The 15,104-nt window shown below is 50.0% G+C and overlaps 1 protein-coding gene across 3 annotated transcripts; it reads right to left on the reverse strand.

Annotated features, from left to right (window-relative positions):
- Nucleotides 1-622: 622 nt before the first annotated feature.
- On the reverse strand, nucleotides 623-14,916 carry SIN3B (SIN3 transcription regulator family member B). Of its 3 annotated transcripts, none has more exons than XM_053965835.1 (19): nucleotides 14,812-14,916; nucleotides 14,051-14,157; nucleotides 13,155-13,308; nucleotides 11,814-12,077; nucleotides 11,295-11,438; nucleotides 10,964-11,086; nucleotides 10,400-10,489; nucleotides 10,027-10,145; nucleotides 9,184-9,391; nucleotides 8,454-8,570; nucleotides 7,863-8,101; nucleotides 7,165-7,348; nucleotides 6,358-6,952; nucleotides 5,664-5,833; nucleotides 4,966-5,139; nucleotides 4,583-4,675; nucleotides 4,201-4,295; nucleotides 3,577-3,781; nucleotides 623-3,176 (listed from the first exon to the last, which is right to left on the reverse strand). In XM_053965835.1, exons 1-19 carry the CDS (start codon nucleotides 14,914-14,916, stop codon nucleotides 2,946-2,948), a joined length of 3,417 nt encoding a protein of 1,138 aa, XP_053821810.1. In that variant the 3' UTR covers nucleotides 623-2,945. The 3 variants fall into 3 exon arrangements, with proteins under 3 accessions (XP_053821810.1, XP_053821811.1, XP_053821812.1); XM_053965836.1 differs by lacking the exon at nucleotides 14,812-14,916 and adding an exon at nucleotides 14,628-14,708; XM_053965837.1 differs by lacking the exon at nucleotides 14,812-14,916 and adding an exon at nucleotides 14,503-14,570.
- Between the last annotated feature and the right edge of the window lie 188 nt (nucleotides 14,917-15,104).

The following is a 15,104-nucleotide window of genomic DNA, read 5'->3' on the forward strand; positions in this document are numbered from 1 at the left end:
TTGCTGAGCCTGGGCAGGGAAAAGCTGAAAAGGTCACAGAGCTGGAAGGGACCCTCAGGGATCATCAGCCCAGCCCTGTCCCTGCACAGGCACCCCACCAAGCCCACCCTGAGCATCCCTGAGAGCGCTGGCCAAACGCTCCTGGAGCTCTGGCAGCCTCGGGGCCGGGACCATTCCCTGGGGAGCCTGGGCAGTGCCAGCAGCCTCGGGGGGAAGAACCTTTCCCTGAGCTCCATGCCAAGCCCTGGCACAGCTCCAGCCCTTCCAACGTTTGCTTTTGAGACCTCTCTGGTGGAGCAACTGTGCCACCCCCTGGGCTCCCTGCTCCAGGAGAGGTTTTGGCAGCTCCCACGTGAGTGCAGCCCCAGCTCCTGCGTGGGATCTCTGCTTGCAGGAAATGTATTTCCCCTTTCCATCAGCGAGTGCACTGCTCACACCCTCACACAGCACTTGCTGACACACAGATGCATCAGCACACCCTGCAGCCTGTCCAGCAACTTCAACCTTTCCATTGCATTTTTCTACCATTTAAAATCCAGTTTCAGGTAAAAGACAATGAATTCTGGGGGTTGTCACAAAGTTTAAATTAGTTGGAAAGAAACGTAAAACAGTGAAAGCTGCAGACTTTTAAAATCAATATTTTATTTTACTTGAATGTGCAAATAAATATAAAAAAAACTACATTCAAGGAGCTGGCAAAGCAATTACAAGCCCAAAAGCAAAGATCCTTCAAACAAATGGAAGAACAAACTCTTGACTCAAGGTCGTGCAGATACACAGCTGAAACCCTCAGACATGAACAAGCCCCTCTCAAACTGCCTGATATTCCCCTCATGTCCCTTGCTACTCTCAGCTTCGAGACAATAGCACTGTAAAGGGCAGAAGTCTTCCTTAATCAGTTCCGATTATAAATTAAGGTTTACAAAATAAGGATGCTTAAAAATACCTGAAGTACACTTAGAATGGGTTGATGGAACAGGACGGTGCCCAGGCGTGTTGCCCACCTTGGTACACCTGGAATCAAATGCATTTTAAGCCACAAGTTGCCACCTATTTTCTAGTAAACAGTTTTCTGTATCATAAAACCATAAAATTTGGCACAATTGTCATCTCCACTGGGAGCCAGCAGAGAGGTGAGCAGGACTGAGGTGTGTTTTGGTGAGCTGGCTGGAAGGGAAAGGGGGACACTGTGCTTTGCACTGGGCTTGTCCCCCTGCTCCCCCCAGCCCTTGCAGAGCCTCGTGGTCTCTTATCACTGCAATGAGGGCAGGGGAAGGACCTTCAGAACATTAAACCAAAGTTTAGCAGAGACCCTGCCCAGGAGAACACGGGCTCTTGATGAAAGTCTCTGCTGGCAGTGGTTGTGCAAGTGGCCATGAATGCCAGAGACTGGCCTCCCTCCTTCCCTCCCACAGATTATTTTGCAGAAAAGACAAAGACTTGGGACAGTTTCCTATTAAACATACCCCAAAGGCCAATTTTTCTACTGTCAAGTGAGACAATTGCGAAACCAAATGTCGTACAGTGGAAATAACCCAGGACAAATCCTACAGGCTGCTCCTTAGGTCTGGCAGAAATCATAACCTAAAAATCAAAGCCACGGAAAGTTTCGGGGTGGGGGGGTTATTGCCCCAAAAGCCAGGGAAACGTTGGAAGCAAAGCTGAAAGGAGGCTGGGTATGCCTCAAAACGTTATGTTTGTAATACACTCCATGGACAGCGTGCTTGCCCTTGGCCCCTGAAAAACAGGAGTGAAGTCACAGTGGGGCTGCAGGACAAACATGAGTAAATTTCCTTGATTTCTCACTAGATTAAGTCAGATGTAGTGTTCTGCATGGATCAGGGCAGGCTGTGTTAGGTTTCATGGCAAAAAAAGCTTCGATAGCAGTATGGATGCTCGTCCAGGATGGTTGTGGCTGGATCTCAACTCTGCTCCTCGCAGGTTTCCGTGTGTCCCTGCAAACGCAGCGCCTGTGCTGACCCAGCAGAAACAGGAGAGTCCGTGGGCCGGAGCTCAGCTCCCAGCTGTGCTCCGGGAGCTCCATCTGCCGATGTCACCGATGTGGTGCAGCCCCGCGGAGCGCCGGGGGCAGGCCATGCACAGGGAAACGCCCAGCTCCGGAGCTGCCCACCAACACGCAAAACACAAACCCAAAAACCAGGCCAGACCTCGCAATGGACATTCCTTCCCCGTGGATATTCCTCCTCGTGGATATTCTGGAAGGCAGAGTCTGCAGCAGCTCCTCAGCTCCCAAAGCAATGCTGGCGGCTGGGCGATCTCGGGTCGGGCATCGCTCCCACCCCAGCACCACAGCTCAGAGTTCCTCCCCTCGGTTCATGCTCCAGAACACTTGGTTGATGAGGGAGCATCAGAGCCTTGAGTGCTGGCCATCCCCGTGTCAGTTTTGGCATTTTTCTCACCAGAGCACCAGGAACAAGAGTCATTTGTTGCTTTGTTGGTTCACAGGGATAGCGAAGCCCCCCTGTGCCAGGGGCTCTCAGCCCCGCTGGCACTCCCAGGGTACAGTGAAGAGTTCTGCAGGCTCCAAGACAGCACAAAGTCAGGAAGATAGGGCATATCAAACCCTTGGAAGTGGAAGCAACTGCCAGCATCTGCTCAAACACCAGCCCAGCTCCACCTCTCCAACAAAGCCACTAGTGGTAGTTCACCCCCTCACTGAGCTGGTCAGCAGTGGCCTAAAGCCAGGAAACTACTAAAAAAAGTGTGTGGCAATGCCAAGAGCCCCCTTCCCATAAAAGCTTTCCAAAGTCTCTTCATGATGGCTGGAGGATTACACTGCAAGGAGACAAGTCTATGCCATATGGAAAATACATGATAATCCAAAGTAAAATGCTGTTTGGATAAATATCATTAATACATACATTGCATTCCCACCACTACTCTCATAGCAAACGTGCTTCACCAGCAGAGCCTTGTCTGGGTGCTCAGGGTGAAGCAGGACGGCGGCTGTACTGCACTCTGTATCTGTTCACTGGCACCCCGTGGATGTTCACTGTCTCACAGGTGGTTTTGCAGGGCACCATCTCCTCGTCCTCATCCCCCATCAGCCAGTCTTGAACCATGTCCACGGCCTCCATGGACACGTTCTCCTCCAGCCACCGGTTGTGCCACTCCTCGAACTGCTGGTGGTGCTTCAGCAGCACCACGGGCTGGACCTGGGAGCAGGCAGTAAAGATCACTGAGAGGTTCCTGGGGGAAAAGCCAAAGCCCTCAGCTCTACCTGAGGTGTGCAATGCTTTGGGAACAGCACAAAGGGAAACAGGAAACCGCAGACTGTTTAACCATCCCTATTTCCTAATGTTTGCCACTCCACTTAAAATTTGCATGTAAAGAAAAGGCTGCTAAGCTAATCCAAAGTACAGAGCATTTACCAGTTCTCCTCCGTGTTACACCCAACACAGAGCAGTAACTTTTGGGTGCAGCTTGCAGGAGGAATCCAGCCACAATTCCTGCAATTGGTATTGTGGAATCGGAATTATTGGTACCTGCATTTTGGCTCCCACCCCCAACCTCCCCTACCACCTGGGCTGCAGAGGGAACGAAAGGGAGATGTACCTGCTTGGCTCTGCAGAGAGCTCCCCTCCTGTACATGTAATCCTCGGAGTTCATGATGAACATCATCTTGTGGGTGTTGAGCTTGAAGCGGCAGTCGACGTTGCAGGCGCTCTCCACCCCGATCAGCCGCTTCCAGGAGCTCTTGACCTCGCTGCGCAGGGCCCTCACCTGCTTGCACTGCCACTTGCGAAACTTCTTCAGGTTTCTGGAGCAAAACAAGGATGACAAAGCATGTGTCACACCTGGTGAAGTGCTCTCCTCAGCTGACAGGGCTCACAGCACAAGTATGGAACTTGTATTGTACATTCTGTTTTTCAGGCTCTCTCTGGGATCTTGCTCCGTATCCTCTGACAAATATTTAGTGAAATGGGAACAAAGTACACCCAGAATCCCATCCAGAGTCCATCCTGCTCCATTCCAAACACAGTTCCATGAACAAACCTCAGTGCAGTGGTCATAAATTTCTCTTTCAGCATTCCCGTGCAGCTCACTGGCCTGGAGCAGCCCCTCAAAGGTGAGTGCACTTCCCCAGGGCTGGCACATCACCCAAACCCACTGGCACACGGGCAGGGAGGAGGCAGCAGCAGCTGCTGCAGGTGTGGCTCAGGGCAGGGAGCAGCTCACCTTTGCAGAAAGACCGGTTTCAGGAGGAAGCCATCATTCTGGTTGTTGGGAGCTCCTTCCACCCCAACGTACTGCTCCATGTAGTTTGCCAGGTGCTACACAAGGGAGACCAGTTCCAGTGAGATTTCACCTCATCAGAACAAACATCACTGCAAAGAACCTGTTTATTTCCAAGCTGATTATTCGGAGCCTGATTTATGTTGATACTCTTTTGCTAATGCACCATTTCTGTCAATGGCCACAGCCCTACAAGTCATCTGCCCACCCTCCAGGCAAACCTGTCCTCCTGGCAAAGCCTCACAGTTTGGAACAAGAAAGCAGGGAAACCATTCTTAGCCATCTGCTCTGTGGTACACAGACTCCATGGTCACTGTAGTGTTACCTGGACCTCCACAGGATCTTCTGTCTGGGTTTCTTCTGTATCCAGCAGCTCAATGGTCATGATCACCTGTCCTTTCCTCTGGAGAAACATGACCTGTGATAAAGTTACAGAAAATATTTTACACAGGGGTTCACAATAAAATGCTGCATATTCACAAGTCATTTAGACAACAAATAGAAGCTAGGAGAGAAACAGCAGGGCTTCCCAGTGAGCCACAATGTCTCCTCACTGTCTGTGCTCTGGTTTTGGTTCCTTCTCTCCATATTGCTCACTCTCTCCCCTTGGAGCTTCCAAACCCAACTTCTCCCAGGTGAAGTGCCACCTGGGAGATTTTCTGAAGGTTTTCAGTGATTTTGTGAAGTTCCCTGGCAGCAAGGTCTCACCTTGAAGCAGTTCTCATCTGCCATGCACCGTTCAGCCTTCCACTGGTAGCTGGTCTCCTTTGCTGCCCGGACACAGCGGGATGACAAATTACCCCCAGCAGCTCCTCGCTTCCTCTCGTTCAGGTACAGCTCAACCACCTTCAAGCAGATGTCATCGCTCACTAGATGGTGAAGCTTCCATTAAAAAAGGGGGAGTTCAGTCAGCAAGCCTGGGCCAAGAGTTAACTCCAGTTTGTCATGAAAGGACTGTAAAATTCAGTATGGCATCACACTCAGCTGAAGCAGCAAACTCCAGAGACTTCCCACATTTCACTCTCTTTTTCATGACTTTGCAATAAAAGGAATAGAAGAGAGTGAGGGGCTGATGTGCCTTAACTAGAAAACTACAGCTGGAAGAAAGATTTGAGTAAGAAGGACCTGACATTTTTTGTGTTGCCTTAGATGTATTTTGAGCATGGCAGAATTTTGAAAAGACTGGAACTCAAAAAACATTGGGAAAGGCCAGAAAGAATAAATCCCCTAAGATGGTCCCTGTACGGAAGCTGAATTCTCTCACTAAATTTCTGCTGGGGCATTTCCCTGTCAGATATAACTTTTCTCTGGATTTGCTCTGAGCTCAGTGCCCATTGCTCTGCAGGGCACTGGGAGAATTCTGGCTGTGTGTGAGGGGAGATGTGCAGCCCCAGCCCAGCCCTCACCTGGCGCACGATGTTCTGCACCAGCTTGTCCATGGTGAAGCCGATGTAGGCGTGGATGGTGAACATCTCCCGCAGGGTGTCCTCGTACTGCGTGGGGTCGATGTTCCCGTCCAGCAGGCTCCTCACCATGTCCAGGAAGGCTGGGTAGTACTCCTCCAGCTCCACCTCACCTGGCCAGGGAAAAGGGAGTTCATTTCACACACAGAACAGGCAGAGTGAAGTCAAGCAAAGTGAGTTCATTTCACACACAGAACAGGCAGAGTGAAGTCAAGCAGTGCAAGAGGCAGCACTGCACAAGAACCACAAAACCCAGTGCAGAGAGTGACATTACAGACAAGCAGATCCTTGCCAGGTGCCCTGACAGGCTGGGACAGTTTTCCTCATGCACTTCCAGGACTGCCCTGGGCAGTAACTATTTCTTTGTGGGGCTGTTTACATTGTAAATCAAAGTAACGGATTCCTACAGTGAGGTACCTGAGAACGGTGGGCTGGCAGGAAGTCTCTGTGAAGCAGCCTGTGACACCCCCTGACTGCCCTGCTGAAGGAGTTGTGTCCACAACTCACCAATACAGCAGAGGATTGCACCTCCACACCCTTCACAGAGCTGCCTGCTGGCCCCTGTGACTCAGACATACACAATGGAGCACTGGCACCCAGAGCATTATGAGTGAACTAAGCCCTGCATTATTCTTACTTGGTTGTTTCAGTCTTAGCTCCATGGCTGGATCATTGGTTTTTTCTTTCCTCCCTTCACAGAGGAGCTTCTCTCTCTCTTTCTCAGTCCGATATTCCAGAAGCTGCTTCTGGGCCTGACGATAAATCTTTAGGAGCCTGGAGCACAGAGTCTGGTGAAGGCGCAGGAAGAAATACCAATTATTATTGACAAAGAAGAGGCTGTAAACATCATCCAGGGTGTTGTGGGGCTCAGCAGCTGTCACATCACAGAAGGTTGCTTTGGTCTCCAAAGGACTGCTTGGAGGCCCAGGCACGTGTTTTTTCCGCAGCTCAGGAGTATCCAGGTTCTGCCCCTGGTGGTTTTCTCTGTCCTCATCTGTTGATTCCTCAGAAATGTTGTGTTCAGGTGGCTGAGAGAAGAACAGCTCAGGTATGAAGTGATGCACAATCTGCCTGATGGTTGCCTGATCCTCCTTTTGGATGGTGGGCTGCCTTTTCACATAATAGCTGATAAGAGATGCTGCATCTTCCAAAATCTGCTTGTCCTCATAGATGAAGATAAGATGAGGCTCATTCGTGGATGAATTCCTCCCCTCCGAATGCTGCTCCTGATGCTGTAATCAAGAGACAAACAGATAAAGATCCTTCCAATCCATGCTCAAGAGCCATTCCTGCCAGGAGGAATAAGCCAGTATTAACCCTGTGCTTGGGACAGCTGGTTTTGACCCCATTTCCAACCACTTCCACACAGCCCCAGGTGCTATGGGCACATCTGGGTCACACTAGCAAGGGAGGGAATGGAGGGGTCATTCCCTGTCATACCCACCTCGTCATAGACACTCTCAATTTCATTCAGCAAGCTCTTGGAGCGCAGAGCTTTGGTGTCATTCTGCTTGAAGTTGACAGCCTGGTGGTCCAGGGATTTCAAATAGGCCTTCTCATACTGCTCCCTCCAAATCTTGTTGAAGCCCTGCTGGGCCTCCCTCCATTCTTCCTCTTTTGCTTTTAATCTGCATAAATGAACAGTCTACGTCAGTTCAGACAGACAGACAGACACAGAAACACACCCAAAACATTTTAATGCAGCCAACTGTGGTGCAGCAAGAAGTTTTCAGTGGAAAACCAGAACTGATTCCTGGAAGCAATAAATTAATTTGAGGAAGCACCAACAGTGATGATGAGTTGAAACAACACTTACAGAATCACAAAACCATTTAGGTTCAAAAAGACCTCTGAGATCATCAAGTCCAACCTTTGACCAATCACTGCTTTATCAACCAGACCAGAGCACCAAGTGCCATGTCCAATTGGTTTTTGAACACCTCCGGGGATGGGGACTCCACCACCTCCCTGGGCACTCCTTTCCAATGTTTAACAATCCTTTCTGTGAAGAAATTCCCCCTGATGTCCAATCAGAACTTCCAGCAGCACAGCCTGAGGCTACATCCTCATGTTTTGTTGTTTAAAAACGCTTTAAAAATCCTTTTTTCAGCTTCTTAAAGAACACAGCACAATGGGAATTACCTCTTAAGAACCACAGGGACAGCAGTAACTGGGTTTTTCTTCAGACTCTCGATGATCTCTGGTGCTTTGTCACCGTAGATGCGATAGATGGCCCGGCGCTGGATCACTTCTGAGGTTCCCCCCAAACAATCATCCAGGCGAAACTTCTCCTGGTCCTCCTGGGTCAGGCGGGACAGTTTTTTCTGCACACTCTCCAGCACACGGATTGTGGCTAAATTGGTCTCCAGGACAACATCCAGCTGTTGAGAGATCCCAGAAATCGGTGTCAGAACAGGCAGAGCAGGAACACGGAGAGCAGCAGCAGCCCAGGTTTGTGGAAGGTGTTCCAGCCCCACGGGGTGGAGCCAGGAAGCAGCAGGATGGTTTTTACTGGAAAAGAGACCTCTGCCAGCTCTCCCAAAGGTCACATGCAATTTAGAACTGGATTCATGCCTAGGAAGAACTATTAGACTCCAAGCACAGCACACTAAACTCCATCTCAAACCAACAAACACCAACAGAACTTTCAGGAACTGGCCACTAATTAATCCAGCAAAATCCAGAGGTTTTGCTTTCTGAGGGAGCAGAAAGGGAGCTCAGCAGCAGAGGTACCTCAAAGCGCTCGTCCTCGCAGCGGTGCAGCTGCTCCTCATATGGAGTCTTCTTGGAGCTGACAAAAGTGGAGTCTTCAGACCAGGATGGAAACGAAACCCAGGTATCATTTAACACCTGCAACAGTGCAGAGGCATGGCATTGAGCAGGGCCTTGTGAGCCCAGAGCTGTTCTCATAGGGTTTTCTCTCCTGTCTTCTTGCATAGTTCTTCCCTGAGGTTCTGTAGGACATTCCAGACCTAATTCCCAGGTCACTGCTCCCCAGATTTGAGGTCTGTGTGCAACTGCAGGGCCCTGTTCAGAAAACTCAATAACATCTTCACTATCACCTCACAAACAGAGATCACTCTGCAGTGATCAGCAGCTGTAAATAAAGGAGACAGAGCTCCCCACAACAGTGGGAATGGCACCTCAGGCACTGCCTCACGGGGCTCTTCCAGAGAAAAATTGTTCCCAAAGGCCATACTGGCCCACTGCTAGAAAATTCATTCCAGGATATTTAATATTCTTTTCTGTCCATAGGAATAAATTTCTGTCTGCACGTATTAGAGATGTGACTTGAGACAGGTTTTGATAAAGTTAGTGAAATGTGGGTATTATTTCAATAAATTGGCTGAATAAATTGAATTAGCACTGAAAAGGGGACTCCACAGGCAGCAGCTGTGGCACGAACCGCCCCACTCCAATTTTTATGTGTGTTCAGGGATTGAACAGCCTGATCCCAGAGTACCTCCTTGCAAATGGCTGTCCTCCCACTGCACTTTGGCTGCTGGTAGGTTTTTGGGAGAGCCCTGTAACTGGATCCGATGCGTTTGCAGGACGCGTAATCGATTTCCCGGCTCATTCCATCCCCGGAGCGGTCGCTCAGCGGAGAAGCAAAGGAAAGCTCTTTCACCCCAAGGAAGGACTTGAACTGTGCAAAGAGTTCTGGGAATTTCCTTCAAAAACACAAGTGTTTTGTTATTTCAGTGTGACAGTTTTATGGTGGTTAATGCATGTCATAAAAGGGAGGCAGAAATATCTAAACAAACTCAGCACTGCAGGGAGAAATCTTCCACCAACATCTCACCTCTGTTATCATCCTCTCTGAATTGCTTTAGGGTTTGTTTTTTTTACTTAAGGTAGGAAAATTATTTCCCTTCACCACACAAACATTCCCCTTAATTGCCTGAGGAGAAACTGATCTTTGCCATTTGACTCTCCCTCTTCTGCTGCGAGCCAAACAGCTCAGGAGGCTCACAGCAGAGCTGGAGCTATTTATCCTTCTCACAGCCCTGGTCTCAGATTTCATGTTTATACCTTTATTGCAGTTTGAGATATTAAATGGGGAGTGTGAACAGACAGAGGAAAATATCTTCCTCACAACACTCCTTAAGAGCTGTATAGATAAATGTAAAGGTTCAGATTTTATTACTTCTCACCTTGGATTAAACTTCATTTTCTTGCCTGCTACCCAGGAGATACTTCTAAATTAAATCCAAACCTTCTGTAAAAAAGTTCACAGTGTGCCCAAAAAATAACAGAGTAGGATCTACAAAGTACCACAGGGCAGAGAGGTAAGTTAGTAACTTACCCTAAAAAGGGTGTAACAAGCTGGAGCAACTCAGAGCCAGAGACCAACTCCTGGTTGAAGAGAGCAATGCAACGAAGAAAATTTTCATAGACCTCCTGACTCTTGAGCACCCTGCGCACCTGCAGCAGTTTGGAGAGATGATCACAGCACCTGAATGCCACTTGTATTTAGAAAATTATTCATTATCAGTCTATATCAGTCTATCTTCCAAACCCACCTATTTTAATTTTTGTTGGTCTTTCTCTACCACTTGAAAAGTCACGGGAACGTCTTAAGTGCTGACACACAAATTGTATGGAAAACCAACAAATTAACAACCATGCAAAAGGCTGAAGGTAAGTCCAGAGAATGTGAGAAAAGGACAAATACTGACCTTGTCAAAGAAAGAAAATTCTTGCAGTGTCCCATATTTCCCCACTGTTGCGACTGACAGATCTTTGGTACCTCGCAGCTTCATTTTCTTCTGTTAAAAGAACAAGCAGTTATATTTAAAATGCGTGACTCAAATGCAATCAAATTCCACTCTGTTGACACAGAACAGCTCCCTACAAAGGCTGAGACCCTGTATTTCCCCAGCAGTGATCTGGCATTGCTGTGTCACATCCTCACAGCAATCTCTGTCAAATGTCTCCCAGCTCAGAAGAAACAACAAAAAAAGAGAATCACTTGGGATTCTGCACAGGAGCAATAAATTGTCCCCTTCCAGGGCCAATACTTAGTACAGAAGTTTGTGATATTTAGTATCAAACATGTTACCACACACATTTAAGCATGCATTAAAGATTCCCTTTTTCTACAGCAATTAAAATAACTCAAAATTTTGTTTCTCATACACCTACATACATCAAAGACACTGCTCATTACACCTTTATCTCAGCAATTACTAAGCACAAGTAATATGAGGTTATTCTAAGTTTTCTAACTTGCTGAAGGATACCTTTGCTGGGCCAGAAACAGGACGCAGCAGCAGCGGCCTGGATCGCTTCTTGCTGTGCTCCAGATTCTTCTCATGCTCAGTTTTCTGGACGCTGTTCACTTCACACGGTCCATTTCCTGTGAACTGAAGTAAATAAATAATGATTTCAACATTCTCCTCTCAAATAAAGAGTCCTAACAGGACACAGAGCATGTGGTTAAGTCACCTGTTCTGAGAAAATCCAAACAATGAAGAGGAGCAATGTTCATTACTGGCTGTATGATTTTCCATGTTTTGCATATTCTACATGCAGACAGAGCATTCAATATCCTGCTCTGCTCTCAGCACGTACCAAAGACCTTTTTGCCTCTGGGAGGAACTGTCCAAACTCTGAGAGCAGATCCTCCTGTCCCCGGAACAGATTGGCCACTTCAGTGAACACTTCCTCCTCTGACATGCCCCGGAAGGGTCGGCCCTTGGTGTTCAGCTGCTCTTTCTGAAAAGATACACACAGATGTTCAAGAGAGTCAAAAGATCCCTCACTCTGCCAGAAAACTCACCCTGAGCCAAAAAACACGAATGCCACACAATAGAAAGGACTCTGAGGCAGCCCCAGGTTCTTACAGGGCCTCCTTTCACATGCAGGATCACAAAATCAACTGAAGGTGAGTAAAGACAGGTCTGGCTACAGCCTCTTTACACCCTGCAAAGTTCCACAGTTTTCACACTTTTTGTCATTTCCTGTGAATATCTATGAAGACAAGTCCTTGGGAACTCTAAGTCTGTTCAACGGGCAGAGATTAAATTTGACAACCACAACTCCAACAGCTCCAGTGCCAACCCACTGCCTCTTCCACAGAAGGCTTTTTACCTGGTAAGTGTGAAGAATTTCTAGAAAGGATCTGTAAATCTCTGGATGGTCAAGGAAACGTGTTTTGATCTTATTCACATAACTGATGGCATTATTGAACTCCACGGAATCAGATTCCAAGGGAATTTGGGATTTATCTTCTTTGTAGGGAAGCTGCTGCCGAAACTCCTCGGAGCAGTCGCTGTGGTTGTGGGAGTTCTCCTGGGAGTAGTGCAAGACCAGCCCACTGCCAGGGAGTGCACTGGGAACGGGCTCTGGGGGCACCTGAGGGCACAGGACACACGAGATGGGTTGGAAAAAGATCAGGGACCAGCTCAACAACAACCCAGCAGCAGTGCTGGCAAGTCTCCAGCTAAAAAATATTGTCACGAGAAGAAGTAAGAAAAAGGATTTCAGTCACCAATTTCCCTACCTGGTTTATTAACTCCATCAGTTAAAATAATGCCTGGAGTTCTCCCTGGTGTAGGAACCACCTGATTTGTGGCTGTCACAGCCTTATTGGCCTCAGCTGAGAGGCTGCACCAACCACCACTGCAGGTTCTGCTACCACTGGTTATTGCAGAGGAGCTGCCAGTGTTAAGGGGCATAATAAACATGTGGCCCTTACAGGTGTTAATTGCTAAACAACACAGAGATCTGAGGGAGCTGAGATTTAAAAGGTAGTTCCTGCTGCTAACTAGAGTTACACTACAAGTTTATCAGCAGAATTCAGTTTATGGCTCTATTTCAGCTCCACAACCACACAGTAACAACAAGAAACAAGCAGGGACAACATCCATCTGTATCCCAGCAAGAGTATTTCACACCAAAAGTACCTGATGAGGATTCCATGATCTTAAAGACCTTTCCCAATTTAAACAATTCAATGGTTTCACAGTTCCTTTGCCTGTTTCCTAAACAAGTTTCCTGGTTTCTCAGTGGAAGACTGGAAGTGCAATTCTTCCAGGATCACCCCTTGAATTTTTCCACTACCCACAACCCCTACTGGGAACAAGGTCAAGCCAATTCCAATTTCAGTTTCCAAACACGACTGAAATATTTGGTATTGAAATGGTGTTTCCACACAGAATCATCATTCCTGGGTAAGTCAAACTACCTGGTTTGAGAATAAATTGGAGGTTGGAACTAGGTGATCTTTAAGGGCCCTTGCAATCCAGAGCACTCTATGATTCTTTGAATAAACATTTAAATTTATATTACACCCATTCTCACAGGCTTTAAAAACCATCTAAAAACATCAGCAACGTGCACTACACATAAATCTCCACAGCCTAAACTGTGCAGACGTGTCCAGTGACACATGGAACAGTTTACTTAGAGAATAAAGGTTCTGTGACCTACCTGACTATTCAAAGGTGACTGTATACTTAATTTCCCATTCTTTGGAATTTCTATCCTGTAGCCCAAAGGAAGAAATGCATTGAATCCTACAATGAGGTCAGGATGCTCATGGAAAAGCTGAGAAACACGTCGGATGACTCCAGGTGTGTCAATGCTAAAATTGAGAGGAGTTTGTTACTTTTATCCAAATCAGAAACACAAGTTAAGCCCAGAAAATGCCAAAATAAATGTGAAGTATCTGGTAAATTAGGGATGCAATTCTTAAAAAAAAAAAAAAAAATTAGCCCAATTAGAAAGAATGACCACTGCAGCTTCACCCTGGGAATGTTACCCATGGAGAGGAGAGATGAGTGTGCAGGTTGGCAAAGGGGCAGGACAGACAGCCAGCACCTCCAGGGCTGGCAGGTCACAGGTTCTGCTCAGGCTGCTTCACTTATTTCCCAGATCTGTGTTTCAGAGTGGAAAGCAAAAGCAGATTTGCTTTTGCAAATTTGCACCACCGAGGGACAGGGCAGTGAGTGTGCAGAGGGGGAATGATGGGGTGAAGGCTGGGGGGCTCTGCACAGGTAATGAGACCCCACAAAGGCTGAGACCTGAGAGAATGGCTGGAGCTGTGCCAGGGCTTGGCATGGAGCTCAGGGAAAGGTTCTTCCCCCCGAGGCTGCTGGCACTGCCCAGGCTCCCCAGGGAATGGTCCCGGCCCCGAGGCTGCCAGAGCTCCAGGAGCGTTTGGCCAGCGCTCTCAGGGATGCTCAGGGTGGGCTTGGTGGGGTGGCTGTGCAGGACAGGGCTGGATTTGATCCCTGAGGGTCCCTCCCAGCTCAGGATATTCTGGGATTCTGTGAAAGGCTGAGGAGCTCCCCGGAGCACCCTGGGGTGCAGGACCTTGGCTTTACCTCTGGCTCTTGAACTCCTTCATGATCTCCAGGAAGCCGTTGTAGGTGGCAGGGTCGCTGCCAAAGCGGATCTTCACCTGGTCCAGGTAGGAGAGCGCATCCTCCACCTGTGGGGTGAGAACACGCTGGGGAACACGCCCTGGAGCCCCCCACGGCACCAGAACTGCGGCGGGGCCACCTCAAGACACTGCAGGGGGTGTGAACCGGCCCCGGGGGAGGCCCGCAGCACCGGCGGAGGGCACCCGGTACCGGGTGAGGGGGCCGGAGGACGGCAGGCCCCGGTGGGCTTCCCGTGCTCGGGGGTGTCGAGGCACGGAGGGGGGCACGGTACCGGGGAGCCGGGAACAGGTCCCTGGGGAGGATGACCGCGGTACCGGAGAGGAACAGCAGGGCCGGGGAGAGGGGAATGGCTCAGGGGAGGGGGGAACAGGCCCGGGGAGCCCTCACGGTACCGGGGGAACAGGACACGGAACCGGAGGAACAGGATGCGGCCCCAGGGGACCGCACGGAACCAGCGGAGGAGGGCGGGGAAGCCCCCGGCGCGAGGGGGACAAGCCCCCGGGACACCCCACGATACCGGCGGGTGATGCACAAGCCCTGGGGGGCGAGTTCGGCACCGCGGCCGGGACAGGGCTGGTCACGGCGGGGGCGGGCGGGGCCGTCCCGGGGGGGGGGGGGGGGGGGCGAGGAGCGGCCATTCGCGGGGGCGGGGAGGGTGGGGAAGGGGCGATGGCGGCCGCCGGGGCGGCCCCCGCACTCACGTGCACCGGCAGTTTCTCGTGCGGCGCGGCCCGGCCGCCGCCGCCGCCCCAGCGCGGGGCGCTGCCCCCGCCGGCCCCGCGGCCGCCGCCGCCCCCCGCCGCCATGTTGGAGTCGGGCGGGCGAGCGCGGCCCCGGCGGCGCGCGCGGCCGCTGCGTCAGCGCGCACGGCCCAGGCCACGCCCCCGCGGCAAGACCCGCCCCCCTCCGTTCCTCCGCCCTCCGATTGGCCACGCCTCGCTATAGGCCACGCCTCATCGCCGTCTACAGTGTGTGGCCACGCCCCCGTTCGTGG

Source organism: Vidua chalybeata, chromosome 27, assembly GCF_026979565.1.
Source record: "Vidua chalybeata isolate OUT-0048 chromosome 27, bVidCha1 merged haplotype, whole genome shotgun sequence".
Lineage (NCBI taxonomy): Eukaryota > Metazoa > Chordata > Aves > Passeriformes > Viduidae > Vidua > Vidua chalybeata.